This window comes from Etheostoma spectabile, chromosome 6 (genome assembly GCF_008692095.1).
Source record: "Etheostoma spectabile isolate EspeVRDwgs_2016 chromosome 6, UIUC_Espe_1.0, whole genome shotgun sequence".
NCBI lineage: Eukaryota > Metazoa > Chordata > Actinopteri > Perciformes > Percidae > Etheostoma > Etheostoma spectabile.
Window position 1 is genome coordinate 765,974 of NC_045738.1, and position 12,500 is coordinate 778,473.

General features: G+C 41.3%; 2 protein-coding genes and 1 long non-coding RNA gene across 3 annotated transcripts in view; 1 reads left to right on the plus strand and 2 right to left on the minus strand.

Annotated features, from left to right (window-relative positions):
* LOC116690968 (uncharacterized) overlaps positions 1-1,541 on the minus strand; it is a 19,301-nt gene extending 17,760 nt beyond the window's left edge. Inside the window, exon 1 of the long non-coding RNA XR_004332402.1 lies at positions 1,478-1,541. This is a non-coding gene — a long non-coding RNA (uncharacterized LOC116690968). The remainder of the gene's footprint in view (positions 1-1,477) is intronic.
* The window catches only part of mroh1 (maestro heat-like repeat family member 1), a gene marked incomplete in the record, with an annotated part of 28,501 nt that extends 26,470 nt beyond the window's left edge, over positions 1-2,031 (plus strand). The window contains 1 exon segment of the mRNA XM_032518167.1: positions 1-2,031.
* A 3,072-nt stretch (positions 2,032-5,103) lies between these two features.
* Positions 5,104-11,057, minus strand: ccka (cholecystokinin a). Its single transcript, XM_032518206.1, has 4 exons — positions 10,886-11,057; positions 8,440-8,519; positions 7,920-8,100; positions 5,104-7,404 (listed from the first exon to the last, which is right to left on the minus strand). Exons 1-4 carry the CDS (start codon positions 11,040-11,042, stop codon positions 7,265-7,267), a joined length of 558 nt encoding a protein of 185 aa, XP_032374097.1. The 5' UTR covers positions 11,043-11,057; the 3' UTR covers positions 5,104-7,264.
* Between the last annotated feature and the right edge of the window lie 1,443 nt (positions 11,058-12,500).

Sequence of the window (12,500 nt, forward strand, 5' to 3'; positions counted from 1 at the left end):
TTTTTTAGAATGAATATAGTTTCTTCAAATATTATGTGAAGAAGTTAACAGTGAGGCACATTTAAAGTGCATGACAACCGTTCCGCATGACTTGTAGCTGAAGTGTGTGTGTAGTCATGCCAACAGTTCATGATGGTGTTGTTTGTGGATGCGTGGATGCGTGCATGCGTGCGTGCGTGCGCTGGACAAAGCGATGAGACCATCCCTTTTTCTTTCAGTTGCAGCGCACGCACACCTTGCTGATTTTGTCCAATCAGCCAGCAATAACCAGTCTGCAACCACTTAGACTTTTTACTTTTATAACCAACCTCTAACAGCAGGACTTGTGCTTTGGACAGTAGCTCACATGTGAACTGGCTTGTTCAGAACAGAGTAAAGACAGTTAAACCATCCACTAAGTTTTTCTTTTTTAATCCCATGGATAAATTGGTGCGAAACTCACCTCTGTTTCTAAGCCATCATGCCACCTCTAAATGTCCACACTGGACACTTCCTGGTGTAACTATAATTTCTTTCTTTGACCACTGTCAGTTTAATCTGCACACAGTTCAAGATTCAATTTCACATTATGGGTCACATGAGCATTGTATGTTTATGACCATTTATGACTACAGTGACGTTGCCAGGCAGCCATCGTAAACACACCAGCCAAATGACCCTGTTTTTTAAGTCCTCACCATTTAATGCATTTCTGAGAAGGGTTCACATTATTTAGTGTTTTTAGTCAGGCTGAAATTACAGACCAACTGAAGCAGCCAGTTCCAGCCAGTCAAACCTTTACTGTTGTGTTGTTAGGAAGAACAGACCAGTGGAGCCATGCTGGAAACAGTGCCAAATGTTCGTTGATCATATAATAGCACCATAGAGATGCTGTGAATGATTTTCTCTTTTTCTCACTTTAAATTTCATTCCATTCAATGTTTGAGTTTGGACAGTTTTAAGCGACAGCTGTTTGTTTGCAGGACTCTTACTATTATGTAAATATATGTATGAGTGTGTGTATGTAAGGATGTATGTACATGTGCATGTTATGTCTCCAAATGCCAACAAGGGAGGATGCAAAATAATCCATTATTCATCTTAATTTAAATTCATCTGGTGACCAAACATGTCTAATACAGAGTCAGGTAAAAGCAAATTTTGTTCTGGAATAAATGGTTATATGTTCTGTATATGTCTACCTTAAATATTTCTGTTGCACTTTTAAGCTCCGGTATTTAGTCCCTGGTTTTAAGAACTGAAAGGCAATTAAGGAGATGAACCAGTTTTGTTTTTTCAATCTTTCACAAGACACAAATCACATGTGTAGAACCTTTGGCAACACTTTACTAGAAGGTACTTACACAAGAGTGTCATGACGCTGTCATGAACACAGTCATGACAAGTTAGGGTGTCATGACTGTGTTCAAAACCAAATGATACTTACTAAAAGAAGCGTTATGTCATAAATAGTTGTGACTTGTGTATGTTTTATGACATGTTTATGACAGGGTCATGTCACTTTTATGCAGATACCTTCAAGCAAAGTGTAACCAAACATTTTTGTCTTTGCCTATAGATAACCAAAAACTGCTATATAATTATTTTTTTTTGCTTCTTTCAACAAACAGATGTTTTCCTTAATGTTAGAATTTCTGGGTGTAAAAGAAAACACCATTCATGCTGTAAGTGTCTCAATCAAATTAAACATGCTGCTCCTGGATCTGTATCCGATTTATTAGATGTCTACAAACAGGGACTCGTGGCTTCTTGCACTTTCTAACACTATGGCTTGGTTTAGGGTGAATGGGAATTAGAAATGCGTTTTTTAAGCTGTTGGGAGTTTTATACCACAGATGTGATTTTGTTCATGTCATCTACTTGTTTTTTTAACATGTTGAGGGGTATGTCCCAGTATGTATGACATACATGGCTCCATGTGGGAATGTGTGCGTGTCCCTTTTCATTTGTTACTGGACCAGAAGAGAGAATGGATGATGGCAGTCAATTGTATTTAAAATGAAGAAATAAACAGATCCATCAAAAATATAACCATGATTTGTATTTCTTTGGTTAGCAAAATGAAATGTCTGACAGAAGTGAACTTTTCTCTGTGTCCACATGGGGGCAGTGAAGAGCAAGGTATTGTGATCATGCAATGAAGGTGCTTTTTTTTTAGGTCACAGTGTTCCTGTGCTTACCTCCGTTGCGCTTTGTCTTAATGCAACACCAGAATATGTTATACATATCTTAATTTCAACACAAAGGCATAATAATGAGTCAAACACTCCAAGTGTAATTGCAGCTTATTCCCCTCACTTCTCTTTATCTTACTGTACATTCTATGTCTGCTCTTAAATCATGATCTCTACCTGATGTAAACGTTCAGTGTACCAAAGCTCAGTAGTCATATTTTGGGTATTTATTTTGTGTTCACCTGGGTATCAATTTGGTCATGAGCTATTGGTCTTTACTGTGGATCTTTGTGTACTGACCTATCTGAAACCAACCCAAACAGTCAGTGTGACACTGACATAGTGGGAATATGCAACTGTCCTCTCTTTGTCCGTGGGCTATGACAGCAGCAGAGTTAATACTAGCCACATGAGCTCTTGTATGAGAGCTACAGGCAGGCAGACGGTAAACATGACTATTGTGTGTTTCAGATGTCATTCTTCGAGCTGTATATTGTGTGTGTGTCTACATTATATGTTGAAGACACACTGGCCTTGTTTGTCTGTAACCTATATTACATACAGTACAGTAGCATATATATAAAGCATGAAAAGTATTTTTCAGAAATTGGTACACCTTCTTTTGACTACATTGTTCTGATGCAGAAATTTGAAACAACCACATAAAAAAATGTGTTCAATGGTGTAATGCAACTAAGTACATTGACCTAAGTGCTGTGCAAAGTTTAAGGTATTTGTACTTAAATTTGGTATTTTGATTTCATGCAACTTTATTCTTCCATTCTACTACATCCCAAAGGCAGATAGTAGTAACTATAGTTACCAGTTACTTTTTAGTTAACACGTTTTAATGACCCTCCTGTCCAGTGTAAACCACGTGTTTCAGAATTTAGGGATTTTAAATTTGAATGTTTTTGATACCCTGATTAGGTGATCGTTTTATGTGTTTTATCAGCTGGAAAAAGCATCGTCACAAAGCTGAAACTGGCTGTTTTTCTGACACCATGGAAAGTGGACTTCAGAGATACATGGACGCTGCAAACACAATGATTTTATAGAGAATGATAATTCCATCCTCCTTCCATTTAGCGTGGACATTTTCTTCCTTTTAGTCCATGTTTGTGTTGGTCTACTATTTTCTATTCCCTTGTCCCCCTGTAGTTGTGTAAAGTGTCCGTGATATAAATCAAAGTTATTATTACATTGGTTCTCCTAATCAGAATCAGAATCAGAATCAGAATCAGCTTTATTGACCAGGTGTGAAGACACATACGAGGAATTTTCCTTTGGAGCATAGTTGCTCACAATGTGCTTACACATTCAAAACAAACAACCCAACAAACAATATAGACACACTAATATATATACTCTAAACCAGGGGTCTTCAACAGGGGGTCCGCGACCCCTAGGGGGTCCGCGGAGGTACTGCATGGGGGTCGCGAAAGTTTTGGTTGATTAGACTTTTTTTTATATTCCTAATTGAAATGTCTTTAAATACACATTAACATGAATTCAACACACTTTAGTAAAAAGATAAATGGAGGCCGAAGATGTCTTTCACTCATCAGTGCACACATGGCACTATAGGACCAGTTTGATATAACACAATTTTATACAATATATATAATTAGGGGGTCCCCGCTCCATCTCGCCATCAGTTTGGGGGTCCTTGGCCTAGAAAACGTTGAAGACCCCTGCTCTAAACAGAAACAATGTAGAGAGATGAGTGCAATGAAGAGACCAATACAAATTATTTAAATGTGGAACATAGTGCAAAGGGTACTGGGATAAATAGTATTAATTCTTTGGTTCGTGACCCAGTGGCAGTGATAACCGGATTCTCTCATGATAAAGTAGAATAAGTTACCGTATGCAACACATGAAATGCAACGATGCATCTGTCGTGTATTCTCTTATTGCAAATTAATGTTTTTCTGTCTGAGCAAAACAATCATCTATATGACCTCCCGGTTGCTCGGTAACTCGGTAAAGACCTTTACGACGGGAAGGTGTGGTGTGTCCAAAGCGGCCGCTAGAATCAACACACACTGAAAGTTACAAATAACCACTTTAAAGTGCTCATATAATGCTTTTGGGCCTTTTCCATTTCCTTTATTGTGTTACATATCTGTTTATGTACTGTATATGTAAAATAATGTTAACAAGGTGAAAAGCAAAAGTCCACCCCTGAGGGACTCAACACACTGTTCACTAACTGCTCCAAACAGCTCTGTTGTAGTCTAGCCTTTACTTCCGTGACGAACGTGATGATGTAACACGTTATAATGCTCGCATGGCTGCCAGCGTGGCACACCAGCATACTCTGCTTCTGACTGGCTAGCAGTGCTTAGCCGGGTGCTGCGCATGTGCGACTCCCAACAAAGATGGAACAGAAGTGTGATGCCTCTCTCTGTAGCTAAAACCGAGAGCTCAACACACAGGGTGAAAAGAGGAGCTGCAGCTACAGTATGTGCAGCAACAAATAGATGGTGTTTTTTGAAATTGTAACCACATAAATCTATTCTGATTCAACCTGTAAATGCAGTTATGAACTAAAAAAAATGAGTGTAATGTGAGCACTTTACGTGAGTTTTTGAATGCAGGACTTTTACTTGTATTGGAGTGGATTTTCACAGGGTGGTTTTAGTGCTTTAACTTAAGTAAAGGATCTGAGTACTTCCTACAACACTAAATCCTGTGCTGTTTTGCTAGTGTGTGAATATTTGTGCAGCAATTAGTGTGTGAGCTTGGCAGATCAGATAATCTCCTGTCTGTAAACCAGTCAGATTGTACCCTCAGTGGAAGAAAGGATTCATTTATACCAAGCTTGGTGGCTGTAGAGTGGTCGTCATAGCAGGTTCGAGAGGTGAAGAGAAACCTGGAATGTGTGTGTTCTGTGTGGAAAAATATGCTGCAAGATGTGTGTTTGAAGGCAGTTGAGTTTTATTCATAAATCAATATAGTATTGTCTTCAATCCCCAGCCAGAGCAATTGATAAATCAAGGTCTGTCTTTGCTTTACTTTGAACAAATAATCAAAAATGATATACACATACACGTATACTGCTTCATGTCTGTTTTACAAACAAATTTACATCAGATACATGGTGTTTCTGCATAACTAAAAGCTTGATTTTATTACATTTTCTCTGCAAACGGGGTGCAGCAGCTTTATTCGGCTGTGTGGCAGAGAAGCCCTCACTTTGAACATTTGGGTCTTTGCTCCTCTTTAGCAGTGGATTTAAATCCGATGCAGGTGTTCCCTTACTTTCTGCATTGTATTAAAACTTAGTTTCACTTCCCAGCAGGACAGCGGCTCTTTACAGCAGCTTCTGTTCAGTCAACCACCAACAAACAGTGATAGCTGACGCTAATATGTTTTTAACTTATGAAATGAAAATAATTTAAGATGTGTTTCAGAGCCACTTCTAAAACAGCATTAGATTAATTGAATACCATATTCAGAAAACTAGCTCATTATTCCAAGTGCTAATCCTGGAAAAAAGCCTGATTTGTGTAAACAATAGACACTAATGATAATGTCCTGGCTTTCATGTAGTCCTGATGAGTTACACCAACTGATGTGTGGAAGGAAACCCATGGACAGACATGGCAGGCAGAGGCTAGATGAAAGGCCACCAACATAATAATAAACATGATAACATCATAATCCCAAACAAAGGCATTTTTGTTTTCTTGCTGACATCAGAGGAAAATGGAGCTTTATTTTGAATGCAATTGAATCTGAAAGTTGGTAGGAACATTTTATTCATCACAGAGACTTAACCTTCAAGAGTGCATACATACATAATCTTTCATTATGAACAAAACCCTCTTCTGCTCATATCTATTTCCTTCACCGAGGTCCGCTATGCGATGATAGGGAGCCTCCCAGTGACCTTACATACAGTAGACACCACCTTGTGCTTTCTGAGACGTACCTTCTGCTTTCACTGCACGTTTTTAGCCCAGGGCCTTCAGCAGGCGGGGTTAGTGCTGTTTAAGCCCCTTTTCTTCCAATTTAGAGACAACCTTACTGACTCCACACAGGTAGGCCTAAAGTAATGTAATGTAGCTCATGTTTTCTGGTGAATTTGTGTAAAGTTGAAGGGAATTGAAGCTCTGGGCTGCAGGTAGCGTAATGCATTAAGGTACAAATCAAAGCTCCAGACTTAAGTCCCACTTTTGGTCCAATTTTCCAAAAAGACACCTAAGTGGCTCATTGAAGTCCAATATAAGGCCTTTGATACATTCTGAATTGTCAATCAAATGAGACACGATAACAATACTTTGGGTGACATACATTTGAGTTTTAAGACACTTAGAATAGTGCTTAAATTCATTTTTAAAGGAACAAGTTCCGTCTTTTACTACAGCTGTTTTCTTTATTTTTGTCTCTGTTTCTGTATTTATTGTTTATTCTTCGTGATGTTTAATATGTTTGTTTGTGTATGTATGCCAAGGCAAATTCTACGTAGGGTCACTTCTGTCACTTTCTGATACTGATATTTAAAGTCAAACCCCAGAGACCCAAAGACCTCAGAGCCAGTCCGCTGAGCTGTTGTATAAGCTATTCTATATTTTCCTTATTGTCAACAAATCCTATTAACACCAATACCAAGAGTGAAGTGAAATGAAACGTCTCCTCTGTGCAATAGACCTCCATTGTTGGCCAAAAACTATTAAAACCTGTCAAAAAGTCTCAGTGCTGCACTTTTCTCCTGTTCAAGTGGTTGGTTTTCATTTTTTCCACAGAATTTCCTCCAACATATAGAATATTTTCCTTGAACATTTTTGCGTATTTACTGTATATATATACAATTCTGACATAGTGTTCGAGGAGCGGTTTGGAAAGTGCTCTTAACTTGTGCATGGAGATTCACAGATTCGTCCACAGATTGCAGGGTTTGCCCTTTGAAATATTTTCCCCCTCTTTACTTATATTATGATGCTAAACTCATTCTAGAATCCAGTCAAGTCCGCTCTTGGTTACAGTAAGTGCAGTGTGAAAAGGGCTCATTATTTTTAGGGGCTTTTATAGGCGGTGATGGGGGGTTGTAATTTAGATTTTGGCAAAAGCAAGACATGCCTTTAGGAGGTGTATTCATACTCCTCTGCGCTGCGTCGACCAAAGTCCATCCAGCCGAGGTAATCTCTGTCCTTTATTCTGTGGCCGGGGGCTAGACCGCTGGCTCTGCTGCTGACGGAGGACCTGGTGTGGTACGGAGAGCCTGGAGGAGACAGAGACACACTTCATCCCACTGGTGATGTGATGAAGACAGGAAGATGACATTCGGCTGGGCACAGGCGTGATTGCAGTACCCATCCCACTGTTGTTTCTACTACTGTGTTTGTGTGTTTCTCTAAGACCAGAGAGCTCAGCAGGTCTCCCAGTCACACAGAGTTGAAAGAGAAACAGAGACACATGGTGACAGAGAGAGCAGAGAGGGAGGTAAAGAGGCAGAGAGACGAGGGGAGGAGGAGGAAGGAACAACGAGGAGGTATGCAAAGATGGAGAGAGGAGAGAGAGAGAGCTAGAGGGAGGCAGGAAATGCCAGATGGTGGGACGAAGACTCAGCATGAGTGACAGCAGATTGCACATGGATGGATGTTGGGAAGATAGAAATAACAAGACCAAGAGCAAAATCAGACGAGAGGAGTGTAATGAGGTGAAATGACTGAAGGGAAAGACTTTTGCTGCTGTTAAACTTTCCATGCATCTCATGCTGTTCGTGCGACCGCTCACTTTTACTGGAGATGAGTCTGGCCAGCAGCTGGCTCAGGCTGTCCCGAGCGTCCCCGTCCTCCTGGGGTTGGTACCCTAGGTGCCCTGAGGGGGGCGCTGGAGCCGAGCGGGCCTGCCGTGTGTGGTGGGGGGAGGGGGGAGGCAGCAGACTGTCTGACACTGGAGCCTCACCCTCAGCTCTCTGTGACCATACAGAACGAGAATGAGTCAAGTAAAACAGACGAGGAATAGATCTAAAAATCAAAAATTGAAATTTAGTTTGTCAAGGATTTCAGTGTATTATATCTTTAATGAAGTTTGTGTGTGTGTGTGTGCGTGTGTGTGTGTGTGTGTATGTGTGTGTTTGTGTGTGTGTGCGTGTGTACGTGTGTGTGTATGTGTGCATGTGTGCGCGTGCGTGTGTGTGTGGCAGTGTTTGTCTGCCTATGTCTTACCAAGGACTGTTTCAGGACACTTTGAGTGTGTGTGCATGTGTGTGCGTGTGTGTGCGTGTGGCAATGTTTGTCTGCCTGTGTCTTACCATTGACTGTGAGGGCAAACTCAGGGAACCACTGGACAAAGCAGCCAAGAGAACACACACACAGATGCCTACATTCATGACTGCAGAGAGAGAGAAGGGGGGGGGGGGGGTGGGGGTGGGGGGGGGGGGGGGGGGGGGGGGGGGAGGGGTTGGGGGGGGGGGGTGGGGGGTGGGGGGGGGGGGGGGGGGGGGGGGGGGGTTGGGGGGGGGGTGTGGGGGGGGGGGGGGGGGTGGGGGGGGGGGGGGGGGGGGGGGGGGGGTGTGGGGGGGGGGGGGGGGGGGGGGGGGGGGGGGGGGGGGGGGGGGGGTGGGAGGGGGGGGGGGGGGGGGGGGGGGGGGGTGGGGGGGGGGGGGGGTGGGGGGGGGGGGGGGGGGGGGGGGTGGGGGGGGGGGGGGGGGGGGGATTTAACAAAGTAAAGATATCCCCCAAACTAATGTGATGATTTTCCAAATAGGCCACTCGCCATTCTCTCCATTACCCACTGCTCTTTTTTATTGTCTCCCTCCACTCGTTAAGGGTTAATCACAGGCAATGTGGGATATGCAGAAAGCAGCAATACATCGTTAAGTGTGTGTGTGGGGGGAATAACCTTTGATAGTTCCGCTGGCAATCTATGGCAACATCATTTGGTCTTTCTTGTTTTACACTCCCTCACTCTGTCACAGAGTGGCAGAACCATATAGTATTTGACACACACACACACACACACACACACACACACACACACACACACACACACACACACACACACACACACACACACACAGCAGAGTTGGTGTGTGATGTAATTGTGATGAATGTACACTGTCAGCAACGGCAGAATACCAAAGGAAATACAACAATTATGTTTTTTTAACAGGGTTCACATGAGAGTCAACGTTATCATGACATCATGTTTTTTTAATTCATCATTTTCATCCATTCTCGTTCATATAGAGGGCCCAAAACACACATTTTGAACGATCGTTTTGAAATGATTTTTTTTTGGAGCCCTCATTATCATAATCATAATCAATAATGTTGTCCATGTCCTAAAATAATCAACATTGTCTGCAGATTTTACATTGTACTTTCTACCAATGAGCAGTTTAGTGAAAACAAACCTACACAAATGGCTGTGTTACCTTTGTCAGACTGATTTGCTAATTTTCCAAAACCGTATTTATCTTAGAGCCTGGCAAAGCAGCATATTAATAATGATGAATGATACTTTATGCCAGGACATTCTTCCAGAGCAAATCATCAGATTAGATGAAACCAACAACAGCAGGTGCTCGGAGGCTTTCAATCTTCAGCCATTCCAAACCCTCTCTCTCTCTGAATGCCTCGATGTTCCTGTTACAGCACAGAGCTCTCCGTGGACCTCTGTCTTTACTCAGCTGCCCCCCCCCCTTCCCCACTCTTAATGATATCTAAAAAAATTATGTATTTGTAATTCTATCACTGTAACTCAATCCAAACAATCCCTTTAAATAACTGGGTTTAAACTGACACAGTGGTGGTATAAACAGCCATTCTCCTGATGCTAATGTAATTCCTGTTAGCAGCTGGTCATTGTCACTAATTCATTATTCAGTGGGTTGGTAATGATGTGGTACTGTAATGTGTGTGAAAGCCCTCTCCTCAAAAAAATGAAAATGATGATGTTGAAATGAAAGGAGGATTTCTCTTCTTTTTTTTGAAAATTTAAGACACCATCACGAAGATGAATATTTAGCCTTTTATGGACACTAATTTGCACTTTTTGATTCTACTTTTATTAATCAGCAGAATCCTGCCTATGATACTACAATAACAACTAACTTAACATGCACAGTAATTATGATGTATACTAATATTATATATGCACACATATGTATTATATGTACATTTCGTCTTCAGGTGAAACTTAAGTGAAGAAACAAAATTCCACTGTCATAATCTGATATCTATACATTCTTTCCTTAACAGTTTAATAACCCCAACTGTTTGAAATCAGCCATCTTTCATTATTCACTCATTCATTATTACATATTTGAAATTGTACTGTCCTTAACATACTTCAACACTTTAGGGGTGTATCACATATCTGTGTATTACATGTTCTAGAGTAAATGTTTGATGTTTAAGCTCAGTGGACTAAAGAAACTGGGGGACAAAAAACATGTATTGTCAAAGGTAAAAAAAATATATATATATTACTGAAACAATTAAAAGTAAATTAAGCAAATGAATTAAAAGTAACATTTCAAAAATGACACATATTTCTCTCAACTTTTCAGGTTAAATTTACAATTTCTGTTTGTGTGTTGTGAAACATAAAAGACAAAAAAAGGCAAGTGATTTTAAAAAATTAAAAAAAAAACTCCTTTAAAAGAACCTACGGCATACCAACATGTCGTCTTGCAATAGAAAAACTGGGAACGACTAACAAGACAAATTCCAGAATCAGTTTTGCATTCTTACCTGCACTAGAGGATGCTGCGTGAGGAGATGCTGCGTGAGGAGATGCTGACTGAGGACGCTGAGCTTGGCTCCTCCAGTGTTCGGGCTGAGTGAGTGAGCACAGAGGGGACCAGGGTTTTATACTGACACACAGGAAGGGGGCGGGGCCTGGACACATGGGAGGGCCCTGCTGCTGGCGCAGAACCTGACGCCACTGACGCACTTGAGGACAAAAATGTGCACACATACTGCAAATGCCCAAACACGCACACGTGGGTCAGAATGTAATTCTTGTGTACCTTTGTTGTGTCTGACGCTTGCGCGGCCACTGCAATGTTAGAGAAATACGTTTTCTGATGGAGCTTTGTGAGAAAGTGTTCTCGCGTTTTAGCCTGAAAGATCTGTCCGAAGATTTTTTAGTCTGCGTCAGTATGACATCATGATGTTGTGGTTGTAATTGTTCTGACTATTAAACATCACAAACATTTATTTCTAATTCAAGCCTGATGAAAAAGCTGAACGGCATTCATTCATAAATTGTATGAGACTCTCTTAACTCTCTGTTCAAGCTAAAGCATCAAGCAGTCAGTGATTGACTTCTTTATCCACACCATGTAGCATTACCATTACAGTGCCCTTACTACAACATTCAAATCATACAATTAAAAAAAAATATATATATATTTTATTATCTTCATCAGCCTAAAAGAGGTTGTGTAGAGTGGAGACACACTGCCCTCACCAGCCGGGGCCTGTTATTATTCCTCTTACGTCTATGTATATACTGATTTGCTTTATTCTTCAGTTGTTCAGTGGCTGGCGAGATAACAGGAAGGCTCCTCTAAAGCATTATGGAAAAAAACTTTACTCTTTAGCTTTGTGTAATTTGCTCAAGGGTGTTTTTTTGCCCCCAATGTCGCCTTCTGCGCTGCCTGTTGGGGGAAAAAAACAGCAAACACCGTGTAATTCAGGACTTGGAACTTTAAAGGTGCTGTGGGTAGGATGGTAAGGATCCAGGATTTAGCCAAAGAATTTGAACATCAACAACTTCTAAGTCCCTCCCCCTGTTTCTGCTAAAGCCCAAACGGTCTCCTAAGCCCCTCCCCCCACGAGGGAGAATGAATGTGTGTGCCTGAGCAGTGATTGACATGCGGTTAGACACCCCCCCTGACCCTGATTGGTAAAAATGAACAGGGCACACTACAGGCTGTAGGTGAAGCCAGAGGAGGCAGACTTTTTTTAATTTATTTTTTTATCCTTGATCTGCCCAACACATTGGGAACCATGAATTATTATTTTACTATTATTTTAAACTCAAGAGAGAACAATCACAGGTTAGCTGGTTAGCAATTCAATTCAATTCAATTCAATTTTATTTATAGTATCAATTCATAACAAGAGTTATCTCAAGACACTTTACAAATAGACCACACTCCAGAATTTACAAGGACCCAACAGTTCTAGTAGTCTCCTCCAGAGCAAGCAACAGTGCGACAGTGGCGAGGAAAAACTTCCTTTTAGGCAGAAACCTCGGTCAGACCCAGGCTCTTGGTAGGCGGCGTCTGACAGGCCGGTTGGGGTTAGAATGAAGAGTGGCAATAACAAAAATAGAAAGAATTAGTAGTTTGTAGCAGTT